At 44.4% G+C, this 22,819-nt stretch overlaps 1 protein-coding gene across 1 annotated transcript; it reads left to right on the forward strand.

The window, feature by feature from the left end:
* The first annotated feature begins 858 nt into the window (after positions 1 to 858).
* On the forward strand, positions 859 to 3,340 carry LOC133568967 (proline-rich protein 36-like). Its single transcript, XM_061921136.1, has 3 exons — positions 859 to 1,080; positions 1,177 to 3,023; positions 3,120 to 3,340. Exon 2 carries the CDS (start codon positions 1,708 to 1,710, stop codon positions 3,007 to 3,009), a length of 1,302 nt encoding a protein of 433 aa, XP_061777120.1. The 5' UTR covers positions 859 to 1,080; positions 1,177 to 1,707; the 3' UTR covers positions 3,010 to 3,023; positions 3,120 to 3,340.
* Positions 3,341 to 22,819: the final 19,479 nt, after the last annotated feature.

Here is a 22,819-nt window from a genome sequence, read left to right on the forward strand (position 1 = left end):
GTCGAGTGGGTCTAGCATAATATTGTGAAAGTCCAATACACAGTGGTTCTAACATAATAGTGAGAATCCAGTCCATAGTGGAGTCAGCATGAGACCATCCCGAGCGGAGACTGCAGGAAATGTCCATCAGAGCTGTTGCCCGTGAATTTAATTTTGATTCCTCTACCACAAGCTGTCTCCAAATTCGTTTCAAAGAATTTGGCAGTACATCCAACCGGCCTCGCAACCGCAGACCACGTTTAACCAGAATCAATCAATCAGTCAATGTTTATTTATGTAGCCCTAAATCACAAGTGTCTCAAAGGGCTGCACAAGCCACGACGACGTCCTTGGTTTAGATCCCACATCAGGGCAAGGACAAACTCAACCCAGTGGGATGACAATGAGAAACCTTGGAGAGGACCGCAGATGTGGCTGACCCCACCCCCCACCCCCCTCCTAGGGGAGACCGGATGCAATGGACGTCGAGTGGGTCTGGCATAATATTGTGAAAGTCCAGTTCATAGTGGTTCTAACATAATAGTGACAGTCCAGTCCATAGCGGGGTCAGCAGGAGACCATCCCGAGCGGAGACGGGTCAGCAGAGCAGAGATGTCCACCCCGGGTCCAGACTCTGGACAAGTCAAGGCCCGCGGGTCAGATACGGCCCATAAATTAATTATCTATGGCCCCCGGGATGATATTTGATTAGTACTAGAACCGTCCCCCAGACCACAGCCGCCTGCCCCTGTTTTGCATGCACCAATATTCCATCAGTGTTGGTGCTAGGAATTTTCAAAATGGGGTCCATCAAGTCATAAAAATGGGGTCCCACAGTAAATTGTTGGGGTCCCACTTTTTTGTAGCCATTTTTGTTACGGTTCAGACCCCTGCCAGCGCCGCTCGTCCATCTGTGCGCCACTCGGGGCACGCCCACGGGCGCACACATCCAGGAACGAGCCGCGCGCGTCCCCGCCCTGCAGCAGCTGCCAGCTGCAATCAGTCACCTGCAAACTTCACACCTGATGGTAATGACGGAGCTGCCTTTATAGACCTGGACAACCTGCCATCACGGGCCGGATTATAGCCATCTGTACCTGAGTAAGCATCCTGTGTCTGGCTTCCATCCCACGTACTCGCTCTTCCCCTGCGACTTCCGTGTTTCTGTTGTCTGATGCTCTTGTTGTCTTCCCGCAGCTCATCCCGTGTTTCTCCTGGATCCCCTGTTGTTCCCCTTGCCCCCCGGACTGCCTTTTGGATTCTCGACCCCACGCTTGGACACGTTTTCCCACGGACTTCCGCGTTACTTCACTTCCGTCAACATTTTGGTAAGACATCCTTCAGCTAATCTACACACATAGCCTTACACCATACACACTTGAGTTTTGATCAGACTTCATTTCCTTGGTTTATTCATTAGCAGTAATAGTATTATTATTATTAGTAGTAGTACTACAGATTTATGTATATATTTACTATATATAATAAATCTTTGGAGATACTGCCACCTGGTGTTCGTTTGCCGTCACCTCCCTTTTAGTCAAACATAACAGTATAATCCGGCCAATTGATTAGGGACCTGACGGCCGAGTACCTTAGCCCTGCCCCAGTGACTTTCGTTCAGCCCCCCCTGAATTTTTTTTCTTTCTCCTCCTCTTCTCCCATTCACTGTCTTTTTCTTTTTTCTTTTTTTGCTCCACACGGGAGGATTTGTCTTGTCCCGTCAACATGTCTTGGAAGGGGATGTTCAGTAGCAATATTAGCAAAGAGGAATTTTCTCGTCGCCTGGACACCCTCTTCCCACCCTTAGAGACTGTTCCTCAGTCTGCAGGAAGCGTCTGGCATCCAATTTTGGAGGGGGGGGATAGTACTGGTGACTGTGCTGGTGTGGCGGCGCAGTGGCACCCAGACAGGCTACCCCCTGCCAAACTAATTCCACCTGTCTTCCGCTTTTCTCAGCCACAGCCACCAGTTCCCTGGCTAGCCTCCGAACTAGCACCAGTTCCCTGGCTAGCGACCGAGCTAGCTCCAGTCCCCAGACTAGCCTCTGAGCTGGCACCAGTCCCCAGGTTAGCGCCCGAACTAGCACCAGCCCCACAGCTAGCCTCCGAGCTAGCGTCTGTCCCCGAGCTAGCCCCTGAGTTAGCACCAGCCCCACAGTTAGCCCCCGAGCTAGCGACAGTCCCCGAGCTAGCCTCCGAGCTAGCGGCAGTACCCGAGCTAGCAGCAGTACCCGAGCTAGCGGTAGTCTCCGAGCTAGCCTCCGAGCTAACGGCAGTCCCTGAGCTAGCACCCGAACTAGTGCCAGCCCCAAGGCTGAACCCCTCGTTTCCACCAGCTCCCTGGCTGGCCCCTGTGTCTCCACCAGCTCCCAGGCTGGCCTCGACCTCTGCCCCTCGGCCTGTAGCGCCGACTTCAGTACATCGGCCAGCTCCTCAGCTGCCCTCCTCGTCTTTGGCTTTGACGTCTGCTGCTTCCACGCCGCAGATGACGTCCGCTGCCTTCACGCCGCCGTCTTCCTATGCCTCTACGCTTCAGACATCACCTCCTCGTTTCTGGCGAGACGCACCATGGCGTCACTCGCGTCCGCCTCCACGACTTCCAAGATGGTGCCCGTTACTTGGTTGCCCGCCTCGCCGGCGTCAGCTGCATTCTACTCGCCGTCGCCACCAGACTCGTCCCCGGTGGATTCGGGGACACTTGGGCTGGCGACCCACCACCAGTTCGCCCCTCCGCCCTCCCTTGACTTTTGTTCCTGTGCTCTTGGTGTTTCGACCTGTGGGACATCTGGAAGCTGTCCATAAGAAGGGGGGTACTGTTACGGTTCAGACCCCTGCCAGCGCCGCTCGTCCATCTGTGCGCCACTCGGGGCACGCCCACGGGCGCACACATCCAGGAACGAGCCGCGCGCGTCCCCGCCCTGCAGCAGCTGCCAGCTGCAATCAGTCACCTGCAAACTTCACACCTGATGGTAATGACGGAGCTGCCTTTATAGACCTGGACAACCTGCCATCACGGGCCGGATTATAGCCATCTGTACCTGAGTAAGCATCCTGTGTCTGGCTTCCATCCCACGTACTCGCTCTTCCCCTGCGACTTCCGTGTTTCTGTTGTCTGATGCTCTTGTTGTCTTCCCGCAGCTCATCCCGTGTTTCTCCTGGATCCCCTGTTGTTCCCCTTGCCCCCCGGACTGCCTTTTGGATTCTCGACCCCACGCTTGGACACGTTTTCCCACGGACTTCCGCGTTACTTCACTTCCGTCAACATTTTGGTAAGACATCCTTCAGCTAATCTACACACATAGCCTTACACCATACACACTTGAGTTTTGATCAGACTTCATTTCCTTGGTTTATTCATTAGCAGTAATAGTATTATTATTATTAGTAGTAGTACTACAGATTTATGTATATATTTACTATATATAATAAATCTTTGGAGATACTGCCACCTGGTGTTCGTTTGCCGTCACCTCCCTTTTAGTCAAACATAACAATTTTGAAAACAAATGATAAATGTATGCATTATGTTGTTACATCTCACATTCTATATCGTGTTTTGGAATAAAGTTGTCATAAACTTTATTTAATTCATAAATGCATTTATAAATGTATTCAGTTATAAACAGTCATTCACTTTTTTCTTTCCTTAATAGAAATGTTGGGGCTGCTGGTATTTTTTTTCTATATTTTTTTTGTAATATTTTTAGAATGTTTTATTTCTTGCCAAAGTAAGACAAAGAAAACAATCTGAAGTTGTCTTTATTGTTTAGTTTTCACGCCATGATTTTAATAGTTTTCTCTAAAGATATGTAAACATTTATCACAGCAGTTTATTCTTCTATTTAATGGAGGACTGTAGTTATTCACTGAACTGAACCCAATGTTACTAAAAATCAGTTTGAATCGAGAATCGACTCTGAATCCAATTGTTAGTCCCAAGAATGGAATTGAATCAAATCCTGTGGTGCCCAAAGATTCACAGCCCTGTTAGATAACACTTTTTGTCAACGGGAAAGGACACAAGGAAATCATTTTGATCATTTTAATCTTTTTTTGACCACTGATTGTGATCACAGCCACATGAGAGTTCATTCCATGAATTGATTAACGTGGACCCCGACTTAAACAAGTCGAAAAACATATCCGGGTGTTACCATTTAGTGGTCAATTGTACGGAATATGTACTGTACTGTGCAATCTACTAATAAAAGTTTCAATCAATAAATCAAAGTCTCATCTGAAGTAAAAAGTGCCTTACTTTTAACTTTAATGATTCGTAGCAATGCGCCTTAAACTGGGAAGAAGTTGCTTCGAGTGTTTGCCTCTTCCCACAAAACTTTCACAAAAAGATGAATCGTCCAAAGAAAATAATTTTAATGACGTGCTCGGTGACTACTGTTCATGACAATTGAGTAGAAAATTAATTGGTAAGTACTAATAGTAGGTTAAAAATGTGGTTGTGCAGCTAGCTTAGCCTTCTAATGTAAGTCGATCAATCAATCAATGTTTATTTTTATAGCCCTAAATCACAAGTGTCTCAAAGGGCTGCACAAGCCACAACTACATCCGCGGTACAGAGCCCATATAAGGGCAATGAAAAACTCACCCCAGTTGGACGTCGATGACAATGACTATGAGAAACCTTGGAGAGGACCGCATAAAATATAAATGCAACATCTATGTTTTTGCTTCATTTTCTTGAGTTAAACTGAAAGATCGAAAGCAGGGGCGCTCACACTTTTGCTGCAGGCGAGCTACTTTTCAATTGACCAAGTCGAGGAGATCTACCTCATTCCTATTTATAATTTATATTTATTTATTTATGAAAGAGACATTTTTGTTAACAAGTTAATGGTGTTTAATATTAATACAAACATGTTTAACACACATAGATTCCTTTCTTTCATGAAGACAAGAATATAAGTTGGTGTATTTGATTCTGATGACTTGCATTGATTGGAATTAGACAGTGGTGCTGATAACGTCCGCATTTTCAAATGGAGGAAAAAAAAAGTCCTCCTTTCTGTCCAATACCACATGAAAGTGGTTGGATTTGGCATCTCATTTGTCCAACTTGCATACTCGTTTTTAAACACTTTGTTATGAGAGTAGCATATGTGTGTGGCCCTTTAATGTCTGGCAGCAGGTGAGTGACGTCAGTGACTGTGCGGGTGGGCAAGCAAGTGAGAAAGCGGTCGCTGAGGGCGGGGGAGAAATACATTGGCATCAAACTCCGTAGCTTGCCAGCTTGTGCACGCTAACTTTCTGAGACTCTTATTTTGTTAGCACAGGCAGGATGAAACAGGTCTTTTATGCTGAAGACAGGAACTGTGCAGTCGGTCTTTAGAGTTTTGACAGTAGGTACGGAGTCTCTAGAAATAAAATGTGTTTCTCTGCGTCCGCCCTGTTAGTGATTTTTTTCTTAAATATGAGCTCGCAGCAGCCAGCGTCATCTCACAAGATCCTCGGGTGCCGAGAATGTCAAACAACTGACGAAAGTGAAGTCTTGGTATGATTGATGATTGCTCATTTTTATGTCTATTTTTTAATGCCTGGCTTGAGATCGACTGACACACCCTCCGAGATCGACCAGTCGATCGCGATGGACGTAATGCCCACCCCTGCTCTAAAGCCTTTACTATACACACAAAATACCTATTCCTCTTAAGCAGGGGTGCCCATTACGTCGATCGCGAGCTACCAGTCGACCACGGGGGGTGTGTCAGTCGATCTCCAGCCAGGCTTAAAAAAAAAATAGACCTAAAAATGAGTGATCATCAATCTTCACCAAGACGTCACTTAAATGACATTCACGGTACCGGAGGGTCTTGTGAGATGACGCTGGCTGCTGCAAGATCCTTATTATTAAAATATGACCGAGAGGAAGGCGAGAAACACTTTTTATTTCAACAGACTCTCGCGCCGTACCTTCCGTCAAAACTCTAAAGGCCGACTGCACATTTCCTATCTTCACAATAAAAGCCCTGCTTCATGCTGCCTGCGCTAACTAAATACAGAGTCTCGGAAAACTGGCGTGCACAAGCGATCCCTCAGAAAGCTGGCGTGCACATCACTTGTGCACGCCAGCTTTCCGAGACTCTTATTTTGTTAGCGCAGGCAGCATGAAGCAGGGCTTTTATTGTGAAGATAGGAAATGTGCAGTCGGCCTTTAGAGTTTTGACGGAAGGGACGGCGCGAAAGTCTGTTGAAATAAAAAGTGTTTCTCGCCTTCCTCGCTGTCATTTTTTCATAATAATGAACTGGCAGCATCCAGCGTCATCTCACAAGACCCTCGGGTGCCGTGAATGTCAATCAAGCAAGCTACGGAATTTGCCGCCAATGTTTTTCTTGTAAAGTGTATGGAAGCTGGATGAATTAGATGCCAAAAACCAACCACTTTCATGTGGTATTGTACAGAAAGGACAACTTGTTTTCTCCTCCATTTGAAAATGTGGGCGTTGTCATCATTACTGTCTGATTCCAATCAATGCAAGTCATCAGAATCAGGTAATACACCAACTTATATTCTTGTCTTCGTGAAAGAAAGACATCTATATGTGTTACACATGCTTGTATTATCATTAAACACATTTAACTTGTTTACAAAAATGTCTCTTTCATAAATAAATAAATATAAATGATATATATAAATGAGGTAGATCCCCTCAAGTTGGTCAATTGAAAAGTAGCTCGCCTGCAGAAAAAGTGTGGGCACCCCTGCTCTTAAGTATTGTTCACAAATCAGTCTAAATCTTTGTCAGTGAGCACTTCTTTTTTGCCGAGATAATCCATCCCACCTCACAGGCGTGACATATCAAGATGTGGATTAAACAGCATGATTATTGCACAGGTGTGCCCTTGGCTGCCGACAATAAAAGGCCACTCTGAAATGTGCAGTTTTGCTTTATTTAGGGTCAGAAAAGCAGTCAGGATCTGGTGTGACCACCATTGGCCACACGCAGTGCAACACATCTCCTTCGCATTGAGTTGATCAGGTTGTTGATTGTGGTCTGTGGAATGTTGGTCCACTCCTCTTCAAGGGCTGTGCCAAGTTGATGGATATTGGCAGGAACTGGAACACACTGTCATACCCACATGTCCTGTGAATATGCTGGCCATGCAAGAACTGGGACATTTTCAGCTTCCAGGAATTGTTTACAGATCTATGCAACATGGGGCCATGCATTTAAATGCTGCGACATGTGGTGAAGGTCTCGGGTGAATGGCTGCTAGACTTTTGACAAGAACAAGAAAGTTTGATCACAAGAAAGTTTGATCACATTACGCCTGTACTGGCTCACCTGCACTGGCTTCCTGTGCACTTAAGATGTGACTTTAAGGTTTTACTACTTACGTATAAAATACTACACGGTCTAGCTCCATCCTATCTTGCCGATTGTATTGTACCATATGTCCCGGCAAGAAATCTGCGTTCAAAGGACTCCGGCTTGTTAGTGATTCCCAAAGCCCAAAAAAAGTCTGCGGGCTATAGAGCGTTTTCCGTTCGGGCTCCAGTACTCTGGAATGCCCTCCCGGTAACAGTTCGAGATGCCACCTCAGTAGAAGCATTTAAGTCTCACCTTAAAACTCATTTGTATACTCTAGCCTTTAAATAGACTCCCTTTTTAGACCAGTTGATCTGCCGTTTCTTTTCTTTTTCTTCTATGTCCCACTCTCCCTTGTGGAGGGGGTCCGGTCCGATCCGGTGGCCATGTACTGCTTGCCTGTGTATCGGCTGGGGACATCTCTGCGATGCTGATCCGCCTCCGCTTGGGATGGTTTCCTGCTGGCTCCGCTGTGAACGGGACTCTCGCTGCTGTGTTTGATCCGCTTTGGACTGGACTCTCGCGACTGTGTTGGATCCATTGTGGATTGAACTTTCACAGTATCATGTTAGACCCGCTCGACATCCATTGCTTTCCTCCTCTCTAAGGTTCTCATAGTCATCATTGTCACCGACGTCCCACTGGGTCATTATTGTCACCGATGTCCCACTGGGTGTGAGTTTTCCTTGCCCTTATGTGGGCCTACCGAGGATGTCGTGGGGGTTTGTGCAGCCCTTTGAGACACTAGTGATTTAGGGCTATATAAGTAAACATTGATTGATTGATTGATTGATTGAATGGCACAACGATGGGTCTCATCACGGTATCTCTGTGCATTCAAAATGCCATCGATAAAATGCACTTGCGTTCGTTGTTTATATCATACGTCTTCCCATACCATAACCCCACCCCCATCATGAGCCACTCGATTCACAACATGGATATCGGCAAACCGCTCTCCCACACAACACCACACAACAATGTCTGCCATCTGCCCTGAATAGTGAAACCGGGATTCATCTGTGAAGGGAACACCTCTTCAATGTGGCAGCCACCATCGAATGGGAGCATTTGCCCACTCAAGTTTTTTACGACGACAAACTGCAGTCGGGTCGAGACCCAGATGAGGACGATGAGCATATTATTGAGCTTCCCTGAGACAGTTTCCCATAGATTGTGAAGAAATTATTTGGTTATGCAAAAAAACAATTGTTGCAGCAGCTGTCCGGGTGGCTGGTCTTAGACAATCATAGGGGTACACCTTCTGGACGTGGAGGTCCTGGGCTGGTGTGACCTGTCTCCGCTCGGGATGGTTTCCTGCTGGTCCCACTATGGACTGGACTCTCATTATTATGTTGGATCCATTATGGACTTGAATTTCACAATATTATGCGAGACCCACTCGACGTCCATTACACCGGTCTCCTCTAGAGGGGGGGTCATTCACATCTGCAGTTCTCTCCAAGGTTTCTCATTGTCATCCCACTGGGTTGAGTTTTTCTTTGCCCTGATGTGGGATCTGAACTGGGAATGTCGTTGTTGATTGTGCAGCCCTTTGAGACACTTGGGATTTAGGGCTATATAAATAAACATTGATTGATTGATTGATTGATTGATTACACATGGTCTGCGGTTGTGAAGCCGGTTGGATGTACTGCCAAATTCTCTGAAACGCATTTGGAGACGGCCTATGGTAGAGAAATTAAAATTAAATTGACGGGCAACAACTCTGATGGACATTTCTTGCAGGCAACATGCCAACAGCACGCTTCCTCAAAACTTGCAACGTCTGTGGCATTGTGCTTTGTGATAAAACTGCACATTTCAGAGTTATTTTGGCCAGCCTAAAACACACCTGTGCAATGATCATGCTATTTAATCAGCATCTTGATATGCCACACTTGTGAGGTGGGATCGATTATCTTGGCAAAGCAGAAATGCTCACTAACCCAGGTTTAGACAGATTGGTGAACAATATTTGAGAGGAATAGTTAGTGTATTTAGTAAAAGTATTGATTTATTTTAGTGTTTTTATGGCTATAATTTTGTTCTATGTCTGTTATTTGATTTATTTTTCTACAACTGAATGAACATCCTCCATAACTGGTGAGTCCATCATTTCTTCCCAGGGGTTGTATTAGTTGGTGCTGAAGTAGAGTATGTGCATCAGCTGCTAAGAAAGTGCCACTATTTGCTGTTTGGCCTTGGCAGAGGGTCTGCGCTTTGCAAAGAGATAATAATTTTCATAGGAATGGATGCAGATTGACAGTGTTTATGTTCAAACACACTTGGATAAGACAAACAAGATGAATGACTGAGCGCTGCCTTCTCAAGATATAGAGCATGCACTCACTCTCATCATGCATCTCTTTCTGGTCTAGTTATCTGCTGCTTCAGGCCTCAGAGGAGTCTTTCTGAATTACTGCCTGGTAGCGCTCTGAAAGGACAACAACGTGTAAAAACAACCAACATGGTGATGGCTTTTATCAATTCTATACACTCTTGGTTCTGCAAGACTTTCCTCCAGTCATCTTGTGTCGGATATCACTCAAAATCCAAAGACAGCAGACCGCTTGTTGTTGTTGTTTGTTTTGAGGTGCACCAGCAGAAGAATGAAAATATTTCTAAATAAAAATGTCCCTTTATGCAGTCAGGTTGCCAAAAAGTCTTTTAAACATATTACAGTCAGCGCCCTGACATCATTGCAGATTTATTTTCCTATTTGTTTACAAGCAAAGTAGGAAGTTGAGTGCAGGAAAGAAAGAAGGTCAGACAATGCTAAATATCAATAATAACAGCACTTTAACAAAAACAAAAAAACATAGAGCAGAGATATCAAACGACGGCCCGAGGGCCGGATCAGGCCCGCGAACAGGTTTTATTCGGCCCGTGGGGTGAGTTTGCTAAGTATAAAAGTGTACCTGAAATTCTTGAATGAAAGAAACTGATGTTCCAAATGTGTCCACCGGATGTCACAATAGTAATTCTTTGTATCTCTGTAGATAAGGGGTCACCAACGCGGTGCCCGCGGGCACCAGGTAGTCCGTAAGGACCAGATGAGTAGCCCGCTGGCCAGTTCTAAAAATAGCTCAAATAGCAGCACTTACCAGTGAGCTGCCTCTAATTTTTAAATAGTATTTATTTACTAGCAATCTGGTCTCGCTTTGCTCGACATTTTTAATTCTAAGAGGGACAAAACTCAAATAGAATTTGAAAATCCAAGAAAATATTTTAAAGACTTGGTCTTCACTTGTTTAAATCAATTCATTTATTTTTTTACTTTGCTTCTTATAACTTTCAGAAAGGCAATTTTAGAGAAGAAATACAACCTTAAAAATAATTTTAGGTTTTTTAAACACATATACTTTTTTACCTTTTAAATTCCTTCCTCTTCTTTCCTGACAATTTAAATCAATGTTCAAGTATTTGGTTTTTTTTGTTTTTTGTAAAGAATAATAATACATTTTAAGTTAATTCTTAATTGTAGCTTCTGTTTTTTTGACGAAGAATATTTGTGAAGTATTTCTTCAAACTTATGATTAAAATTCAAAAAAAAATTCTGGCATATCTAGAAAATCTGTAGAATCAAATTTGAATCTTATTCCTAAGTCTTTTGAATTTCTTTTAAAATGTTTGTTCTGGAAAATCTACAAGAAATAATGATTTGTTTTTGTTAGAAATATAGCTTGGTCCAATTCGTTATATATTCTAACAAAGTGCAGATTGGATTTTAACCTATTTAAAACATGTCATCAAAAATATATATTTAATGTGAGAAATCATTAAGATGATCAGTGTTTCCACAAAAATAAATATCATTAATTATTAATAATAACATAGAGTTAAAGATAAAATGAGCAAATTGGCTATTTCTGGCAATTTATTTAAGTGTGTATCAAACTGGTAGCCCTTCGCATTAATCAGTACCCAAGAAGTACCTCTTGGTTTCAAAAAGGTTGGTGACCCCTGCTGTAGATGATGCTACATATGTACAAAATAAACCTCATGATGTTAGTACATCAGTTGAGGAAAATGATCAAACTACATGTAATTTGATTTTCATATACATTTTATATATATAAATATATATATATATATATATATATATATATATATATATATATATATATATATCCATCCATTTTCTACCGCTTATTCCCTTTCGGGGTCGCGGGGGGCGCTGGCGCCTATCTCAGCTACAATCGGGCGGAAGGCAGGGTACACCCTGGACAAGTCGCCACCTCATCGCAGGGCCAACACTGATAGACAGACAACATTCACACTCACATTCACACACTAGGGCCAATTTAGTGTTGCCAATCAACCTATCCCCAGGTGCATGTCTTTGGAAGTGGGAGGAAGCCGGAGTACCCGGAGGGAACCCACGCAGTCACGGGGAGGACATGCAAACTCCACACAGAAAGATCCCGAGCCTGGATTTGAACCCAGGACTGCATGACTTTCGTATTGTGAGGCAGACGCACTAAACCCTCTCCTACCGTGAAGCCCATATATATATATATATATATATATATATATATATATATATATATATATATATATATATATATATATATATATATATATATATATACAGTAAATTACTTAAAAAATTTGAAAATATATTTTGTTACCTGTCCCCATTTCTTAAAATGAGACTTTACCATGAAGTATAATAAATATCATTAAAAATGTTTTTACATATTTTCTCACTCCTTGTTGCAAGTTTATTTTCTTTAAAAAAATATATATATATATATTTTGTCACAATTCACACTTGTCTATAAATTCAAAATAATTGTTGTTGAAGCAGTTTTTGAAGGATACAATCGTTTGTTTGCCTCACCCCCCAAGGACCCTCAATTGGCAAAAAAAGAGTCAATAATTAAACGTGTTTTGAGAACGTCCATTTCAAGCAAGGCCTTGGCTTTTCTTTTGTTTACTATTTCCATAAGAGTAAGCGGCCTATTAGCTGATAAAAAAAAAAAAAAACCTAGCCGCACATTCAGCCGTTACCGTGGCAAAGAACAATAAAATAGTCTGTGGGTGCTTTGAGGGGCGGGGCTTGGGAGTGGGCTTAGGGGCTGAAGGTCACGTTTGCACTGACCCTCAGGCCTTGTTGCAATATATATATATATATATATATATATATATATATATATATATATATATATATATATATATATATATCTGCATACATATATACCACACACACACATATATATATATATATATATATATATATATACATATACATATATATATATACATATATACCACACATATATATATATATATATATATATATATATATAGGGACGGCGTGGCGCAGTGGAAGAGTGGCCGTGCGCAACCCGAGGGTGACTGGTTCAAATCCCACCTAGAACCAACCTCGTCACGTCCGTTGTGTCCTGAGCAAGACACTTCACCCTTGCTCCTGATGGGTGCTGGTTGGCGCCTTGCATGGCAGTTCCCTCCATCAGTGTGTGAATGTGTGTTTGAATGGGTAAATGTGGAAGTAGTGTCAAAGCGCTTTGAGTACCTTGAAGGTAGAAAAGCGCTATACAAGTACAACCCATTTATCATTTATTTATATATATATATATATATATATATATATATATATATATATATATATATATATATATATATATATATACATATATACCACACATATATATATATATATATATATATATATATATATATGTAGGTGTGGGAAAAATCACAAGACTACTTCATCTCTACAGAACTGTTTCATGAGGGGTTCCCTCAATCATCAGGAGATAATCTCCAGTGAGGGTTGGACTCCGCCAAGGCTGTCCTTTGTCACCGATTCTGTTCATAACTTTTATGGACAGAATTTCTAGGCGCAGTCAAGGCGTTGAGGGGTTCCGGTTTGGTGACTGCAGGATTAGGTCTCTGCTGTTTGCAGATGATGTGGTCCTGATGGCTTCATCTGACCGGGATCTTCAGCTCTCGCTGGATCGGTTCGCAGCCGAGTGTGAAGCGACCGGAATGAGAATCAGCACCTCCAAGTCCGAGTCCATGGTTCTCGCCCGGAAAAGGGTGGAATGCCATCTCCGGGTTGGGGAGGAGACCCTGCCCCAAGTGGAGGAGTTCAAATACCTAGGAGTCTTGTTCACGAGTGAGGGAAGAGTGGATCGTGAGATCGACAGGCGGATCGGTGCGGCGTCTTCAGTAATGCGGACGTTGTACCGATCCGTTGTGGTGAAGAAGGAGCTGAGCCGGAAGGCAAAGCTCTCAATTTACCGGTCGATCTACGTTCCCATCCTCACCTATGGTCATGAGCTTTGGGTCATGACCGAAAGGATAAGATCACGGGTACAAGCGGCCGAAATGAGTTTCCTCCGCCGTGTGGCGGGGCTCTCCCTTAGAGATAGGGTGAGAAGCTCTGCCATCCGGGAGGAACTCAAAGTAAAGCCGCTGCTCCTCCACATCGAGGGGAGCCAGATGAGGTGGTTCGGGCATCTGGTCAGGATGCCACCCGAACGCCTCCCTAGGGAGGTGTTTAGGGCACGTCCAACCGGTAGGAGGCCACGGGGAAGACCCAGGACACGTTGGGAAGACTATGTCTCCCGGCTGGCCTGGGAAGGCCTCGGGATCCCCCGGGAAGAGCTAGACGAAGTGGCTGGGGAGAGGGAAGTCTGGGTTTCCCTACTTAGGCTGTTGCCCCCGCGACCCGACCTCGGATAAGCGGAAGATGATGGATGGATATATATGTATATATATATATATATATATATACATATATATATATATATATATATATATATATATATTGTAATCCGTCTTTTCTAATCCATTTTCTACCGCTTGTTTCTCTCGATGTCTCCGAGCCGCTGTCTAAAAATACATTTTGCCATCGATAACGTGACATCATCGCGCTCGCCTGACATTGCGCTTTCAGTCCATTAGTTTGTGAGAAATATATACATATATACATATATGTATATGTATATATATATATGTATATATATATATATATATATATATATATATATATATATATATATATATATATATATATATATATATATTAGGGGTGTGGGGAAAAATCAATTCAAATACGAATCGAATTGTTTACATTGTGCGATTCGGAATCGATTCTCATTTTTAAAAAATCGATTTTTTATTTAAAAAAAATATTTTTTTTATTTTGTTTTATCAATCCAACAAACCACTACACAGCAACACCATAACAATGCAATCCAATTCCAAAACCAAACCCGACCCAGCAAACATCTAGAACTGCAATAAACAAAGCAATTGAGAGGAGACACAAACACAAACCAAAAGTAGTGAAACAAAAATTAATATTATCAACAACAGTATCAATATTAGTTATAATTTCAGCATAGCAGTGATTAAAAATCCCTCACTGACATTATCATTAGACATTTGTAAAAATAATAAAAAAGAACAATAGTGTCACAGTGGCTTACACTTGCATCGCATCTCATAAGCTTGACAACACACTGTGTCCAATGTTTTCACAAAGATAAACTAAGTCATATTTTTGGTTCGTTTAATAGTTAAAACAAATTTACATTATTGCAATCAGTTGATAAAACATTGTCCTTTACAATTATAAAAGCGTTTTTGTTTTTTAAATCTACTAATCTGCTAGCATGTCAGCAGACTGGGGTAGATCCTGCTGAAATCCTATGTATTGAATGAATACAGAATCGTTTTGAATCGGAAAAATATCGTTTTTGAATCGAGAATCGAATCGAATCAAAAAAATCAATATATTATCGAATCGTGACACAAGAATCAATATTGAATCGAATCGTGGGACACCCAAAGATTCACAGGCCTAATATATACATATATATATATATATATATATATATATATATATATATATATATATCCATCCATCCATCTTCTTCCGCTTATCCGAGGTGGGGTCGCGGGGGCAACAGCCTAAGCAGGGAAACCCAGACTTCCCTTTCCCCAGCCACTTCGTCTAGCTCTTCCCGGGGGATCCCGAGGCGTTCCCAGGCCAGTCGGGAGACATAGTCTTCCCAACGTGTCCTGGGTCTTCCCCGTGGCCTCCTACCAGCTGGACGTGCCCTAAAGACCTCCCTAGGGAGGCGTTTGGGTGGCATCCTGACCAGATGCCCGAACCACCTCATCTGGCTCCTCTCGATTTGGAGGAGCAGCGGATTTACGTTGAGCTCCTCCCGAATGGCAGAGCTTCTCACCCTATCTCTAAGGGAGAGCCCCGCCACCCGGCGGAGGAAACTCATTTCGGCCGCTTGTACCCGTGATCTTATCCTTTCGGTCATGACCCAAAGCTCATGACCATAGGTGAGGATGGGAACGCAGATCGACCGGTAAATTGAGAGCTTTGCCTTCCGGCTCAGCTCCTTCTTCACCACAACGGATCGATACAACGTCCGCATTACTGAAGACGCTGCACCGATCCGCCTGTCGATCTCACGATCCACTCTTCCCCCACTCGTGAACAAGACTCCTAGGTACTTGAACTCCTCCCCTTGGGGCAGGGTTTCCTCCCCAACCCGGAGATGGCACTCCACCCTTTTCCGGGCGAGAACCATGGACTCGGACTTGGAGGTGCTGATTCTCATTCCGGTCGCTTCACACTCGGCTGCGAACCGATCCAGCGAGAGCTGAAGATCCCGGCCAGATGAAGCCATCAGGACTACATCATCTGCAAAAAGCAGAGACCTAATCCTGCGGTCACCAAACCGGATCCCCTCAATGCCTTGGCTGCGCCTAGAAATTCTGTCCATAAAAGTTATGAACATAATCGGTGACAAAGGACAGCCTTGGCGGAGTCCAACCCTCACTGGAAACGTGTCCGACTTACTGCCAGCAATGCGGACCAAGCTCTGACACTGATCATACAGGGAGCGGACTGCCACAATAAGACAGTCCGGTACCCCATACTCTCTGAGCACTCCCCACAGGACTTCCCGAGGGACACGGTCGAATGCCTTCTCCAATTCCACAAAGCACATGTAGACTGGTTGGGCAAACTCCCATGCACCCTCAAGAACCCTGCCGAGAGTATAGAGCTGGTCCACAGTTCCACGACCAGGACGAAAACCACACAGTTCCTCCTGAATCCGAGGTTCGACTATCCGGCGTAGCCTCCTCTCCAGTACACCTGAATAGACCTTACCGGGAAGGCTGAGGAGTGTGATCCCACGATAGTTGGAACACACCCTCCGGTCCCCCTTCTTAAAGAGAGGGACCACCACCCCGGTCTGCCAATCCAGAAGTACCGCCCCCGATGTCCACCCGATGCTGCAGAGTCTTGTCAACCAAGACATCCCCACAGCATCCAGGGCCTTAAGGAACTCCGGGCGGATCTCACCCACCCCCGGGGCCTTTCCGCCGAGGAGCTTTTTAACTACCTCAGCGACCTCGGCCCCAGAAATAGGAGAGTCCACCACAGAAATTCCCCAGGCACTGCTTCCTCAAAGGAAGACGTGTTGGTGGGATTGAGGAGGTCTTCGAAGTATTCCCTCCACCGATCCACAACATCCGCAGTCGAAGTCAGCAGAACACCATCCGCACCATACACGGTGTTGATAGTGCACTGCTTCCCCTTTCTGAGGCGGCGTATGGTGGTCCAGAATCGCTTCGAAGCCGTCCGGAAGTCGTTTTCCATGGCTTCCCCGAACTCTTCCCATGTCCGAGTTTTTGCCTCCGCGACTGCTAAAGCTGCACACCGCTTGGCCAGTCGGTACCCGTCCACTGCCTCCGGAGTCCTATGAGCCAAAAGAACCCGATAGGACTCCTTCTTCAGCTTGACGGCATCCCTCACTGCTGGTGTCCACCAAGGGGTTTTAGGATTACCGCCCCGACAGGCACCAACTACCTTGCGGCCACAGCTCCAATCAGCCGCCTCGACAATAGAGGTTCGGAACATGGTCCACTCGGACTCAATGTCCCGCACCTCCCTCGTGACATGTTCAAAGTTCTCCCGGAGGTGTGAATTGAAACTCTCTCTGACAGGAGACTCTGCCAGACGTTCCCAGCAGACCCTCACAATGCGCTTGGGCCTCCCAGGTCTGTCCGGCATCCTCCCCCACCATCGCAGCCAACTCACCACCAGGTGGTGATCGGTAGAAAGCTCCGCCCCTCTCTTCACCCGAGTGTCCAGAACATGAGGCCGAAAATCTAATGACACAACTACAAAGTCGATCATGGAACTGCGGCCTAGGGTGTCCTGGTGCCAAGTGCACATATGGACACCCTTATGTTTGAACATGGTGTTTGTTATGGACAATCCGTGACGAGCACAAAAGTCCAATAACAAAACACCACTCGGGTTTAGATCCGGGCGACCATTCTTCCCAATCACGCCTCTCCAGGTTTCACTGTCGTTGCCAACATGAGCGTTGAAGTCTCCCAGTAGGACAAGGGAATCCGCCGGGGGAGCACTTTCCAGTACTCCCTCGAGTGTACCCAAAAAGGGTGGGTATTCTGAACTGCTGTTTGGTGCGTAAGCACAAACAACAGTCAGGACCCGTCCCCCCACCCGAAGGCGAAGGGAAGCTACCCTCTCATCCACTCGGTTGAACTCAAACGTGCAGGCTTTGAGCCGGGGGGCAACGAGAATTGCCACCCCAGCCCGTCGCCTCTCACTGCCGGCAACGCCAGAGTGGAAGAGGGTCCAGTCCCTCTCGACAGAACTGGTTCCAGAGCCCTTGCTGTGCGTCGAGGTGAGTCCGACTATATCCAGCCGGAACTTTTCTACCTCGCGGACTAGCTCAGGCTCCCCCCCCCCCCAGTGATGTGACGTTCCACGTCCCAAGAGCTAGCTTCTGTAGCCGAGGATCGGACCGCCAAGTGCCCTGCCTTCGGCTGCCGCCCAGCTCACAATGCACCCGACCTCTATGGCCCCTCCTATGAGTGGTGAGCTCATTGGAGGGATGACCCACGTTGCCTCTTCGGGCTGTGCCCGGCCGGGCCCCATGGGGACAGGCCCGGCCACCAGGCGCTCGCCATCGTGCCCCAACTCCGGGCCTGGCTCCAGAGCGGGGCCCCGGTGACCCGCGTCCGGGCGAGGGAAATCTGAGTTCATTTTGTTGTAATTCCATAGAAGTCTTTTATATATATATATATATACACACACACCATATTGCCAAAAGTAATTGGCCCCCTGCCTTTACTCACATATGAACCTGAAGTGCCATCCCATGGAATTGTCTGAAAGGTTTTGGTATCCTGGAGCATTCAAAGTTCCTTTCACTGGAACTAAGGGGCCAAGCCCAACTCTTGAAAAACCAACCCCATATCATAATTTGTCCTCCACCAAATTTCCCACTCTGCACAATGCAGTCCGAAATGTAGCCTTTTCCCGGCAACCTCCACACCCAGACTGGTCCATCAGATTGCCAGATGAAAAAGCGTGAGCCATCACTCCAGAGAAAGCGTCTCCACTTCTCTAGAGTCCAGTGGTGACGTGCTTTACACCACTGCATCCCACGCTTTGCATTGGACTTGGTGATCTATGGCTTGGATGCAGCTGCTCGGTCATGTAAACCCATTCCATGAAGCTCTCTGCGTACTGTACGTGGGCTAATTGGAAGGTCACATGAAGTTTGGAGCTCTGTAGCAGCTGATTGTGCAGAAAGTCTCTGCACTATGTGCTTCAGCATCCGCTGACTCCTCTCTGTCAGGTTACGTGGCCTACCACTTGGTGGCTGAGTTGCTGTTGTTCCCAAACTCTTCACTTTTCTTATAAGAAAGTTGACTTGTTATATTTAGGAGCGAGGAAATTTCACGACTGTATTTGTTGCACAGGTGGCATCCTACGACAGTTCCACGCTGGAAATCACTGAGAGCGGCCAATTTTTTAACAAATGTTTGTAGAAACAGTCTCCAGGCCTAAGTGCTTGATTTTATACACTGGGCCAAGTGATTAGGACACCTGAATCTCATCATTGGGTATGCAGTATATATATATATATATATATATATATATATATATATATATATATATATATATATATATATACTGCATACCCAAATTTTTTTTCAACCCATTGCGGCCCCCGAGTCAAAAAGTTTTGGAAACTTGTATATATATATATATATATATATATATATATATATATATATATATATATATATATATATATATATATATATATATATATATATATATATATATATATATATATACAAACATATATATACACATGTAAGTATATGTACATACATACAAATATATATATATATATATATATATATACAAATATATATATACACATATATAAACAATATATACATGTATATATATATATATATATATATATATATATATATATATATATATATATAAATATATATATATATATATACTGCCTACCCAAATTTTTTTTTAACCCATTGCGGCCCCCGAGTCAAAAAGTTTTGGAAACTTGTATATATATATATACATATATATATATATACAAACATATATATATATCTATACAAACATATATATACACATGTAAGTATATGTACATACATACAAATATATATATATATATATATATACAAACATATATATATACACATATATAAACAATATATACATGTATGTATATATATATATATATATATATATATATATATATATATATATATATATATATATATATATATATATGAGATACATATGATATATCCAAGCTATTTGTATCTCCATCCAAAACCACGGCTGACCTTGCATTTACGAGGCCGCCATCATACAATTGGCTTGATTCATGCGACATGTCGGCCAAACAGCAGGCTTGTTACTCCCCCTCTACCTGCATACACCCCTTCTCGCTGGCCGCCACCACCGCCATATATCTGCCCACAGAGATGTCTCCCCACCGAGCTCAAGGCGTTATTTTGACAGGTAAATTTAGTTACCTGTTAGGATCGATACGGGCCGCTCTGGACGTTAGCGAGTACGCCGTGCTAGCGCGCGTGTCGCTGACATTTGTGCAAAATGACATTATAGATTTCGCGGGAGCTCAGGCAGCATTGGGGTTCTATTTTTTTTTATATATTTAACGGCCATTATATGAAGATGATAAATCAAGCGCTCGCCGTGCCCCACCGGCTGCAGGATGCGGCGCAATTCCCAGCAGCGTCTTTTTGGGGAAATACAGATGTGGCGGAATACAGTTTGTAGTTCGTCATTCAGGCATAATGGAGGGCAAGACATTGAATTCTCACAATGCAATGCACTCGTATTTTAATGCAGCTGTGTCACAAACAAATTGGAGGACGGGTAGAGCATGTTGATGCATGTTAAACTTTAAATTAACTCTTGCAAAGTACTGTTCTACGCCTGTTGCTAGTCATTGCAAGACACTTTGATTGATTGATTGATTGATTGAAACTTTTATTAGTGTATTGTACAGTACAGTTCAAGTACCTAGGAGTCTTGTTCACGAGTGAGGGAAGAGTGGATCGTGAGATCGACAGGCGGATCGGTGCGGCGTCTTCAGTAATGCGGACGTTGTACCGATCCGTTGTGGTGAAGAAGGAGATGAGCCGGAAGGCAAAGCTCTCAATTTACCGGTCGATCTACGTTCCCATCCTCACCTATGGTCATGAGCTTTGGGTCATGACCGAAAGGATAAGATCACGGGTACAAGCGGCCGAAATGAGTTTCCTCCGCCGTGTGGCGGGGCTCTCCCTTAGAAATAGGGTGAGAAGCTCTGCCATCCGGGAGGAACTCAAAGTAAAGCCGCTGCTCCTCCACATCGAGAGGAGTCAGATGAGGTGGTTCGGCCATCTGGTCAGGATGCCACCCGAACGCCTCCCTAGGGAGGTGTTTAGGGCACGTCCAACCGGTAGGAGGCCACGGGGAAGACCCAGGACACGTTGGGAAGACTATGTCTCCCGGCTGGCCTGGGAACGCCTCGGGATCCCCCGGGAAGAGCTAGACGAAGTGGCTGGGGAGAGGGAAGTCTGGGTTTCCCTGCTTAGGCTGTTGCCCCCGCGACCCGACCTCGGATAAGCGGAAGATGATGGATGGATGGATGGATGGATGTACAGTACAGTAGATATTCCGTACAAATGACCACTAAATGGTAACACCTGAATAAGTGTTTCAACTTGTTTAAGTCGGGGTCCACGTGAATCAGTTCATGGTAAACACATCAGCTGTGTTTTGATTCAGCGACTGCATCCTTCGCAGTACGCATTTGTAGGTCGCTGATGTCATCACGATGCGCAAATGCTGTCCCAATTAAAAAAAAATTTCCAAGTATCCTTCAAACCCAGTTGACGGATGGGTCCTTTTCTCCCATCAACAGAGAGTGTGCATCCACATACACTTCACGTCCTTTCATATCCCGAGATCCTTTGCGCTCTCAACTCTGAAAATCCACTTGTAGGTTGATACTGTCGAACTTTTTATCCATCCATCCATCTCCTTCCACTTATCCGAGGTTGGGTCACGGGGGCAGCAGGATATCCTGCGTCACTCAAAGCAGATGCATTCCAAACGATAAAGTCAAAGAAATCACAAAGGTGAGTTTTGTTGATGTTATTGACTTATGTGCTAATCAGACATTTTTGGTCACAGCATGACTGCCAGCTAATCGATGCCAACATGCTATTTAGGCTACCTGTATGTACATCCATCCATCCATTTTCTACCGCTTATTCCCTTCTGGGGTCGCGGGGGGCGCTGGCGCCTATTTAACCTACAATCGTACATATGAAACTATATTTACCTCCAGCCTTTCCTTCCACCCACATTTAATGCCAAACAAACACTTACTAATCTACGGATTTAAGTTGATCCAGTGTCAATGCGAAAGTCCTGATCGGTTGGTCTGCACATTTTACCAGCGATGTTAACGCAGACATGCATGGCCAAATAGCGTCGATAGCTATTCGCTCAATAGCTTCAGTTTCTTCTTCAATTTCGTTTTCGCTATCTGCCTCCATACTCCAACCATCCGTTTCAATACATGCGTGATCTGTTGAATCGCTTAAGCCGCTGAAATCCGAGTCTGAATCCGAGCTAATGTCGCTACATCTTGCTGTGCTATTCGCCATTGTTTGTATTGGAATCGCTATGTGACGTCACAGGGAAATGGACAGTGGCTTAAGCAAATAGCGAAAATCAAGCACTTTAAGGCTTTTTTTAGGGATATTCCGGGATGGGTAAAATGAAAAAAAAAATTTCAAAAAATAAAATAAGCAACTGGGAACTGATTTTTTGGGTTTTAACCCTTCTGAAATTGTGATAATGTTCCCCTTTAAAGTTAAGTTAAAGTACCAATGACTTTCACACACACATTAGGTGTGGCGAGATTATTCTCTGCATTTGAACCATCACCCTTGATCACTCCTGGGAGGTGAGGGGAGCAATGGGCAGAAGCGGTGGCCGCGCCCAGGAATAGTTTTTGGTGATTTAACCCCCAATTCCAATGCTGAGTGCCAAGCAGGGAGTTGATGGGTCCCATTTTTATAGTCTTTGGTACGACTCGGCCGGGGTTGAACTCACACCAT

This window comes from Nerophis ophidion, linkage group LG14 (assembly GCF_033978795.1).
Source record: "Nerophis ophidion isolate RoL-2023_Sa linkage group LG14, RoL_Noph_v1.0, whole genome shotgun sequence".
Lineage (NCBI taxonomy): Eukaryota > Metazoa > Chordata > Actinopteri > Syngnathiformes > Syngnathidae > Nerophis > Nerophis ophidion.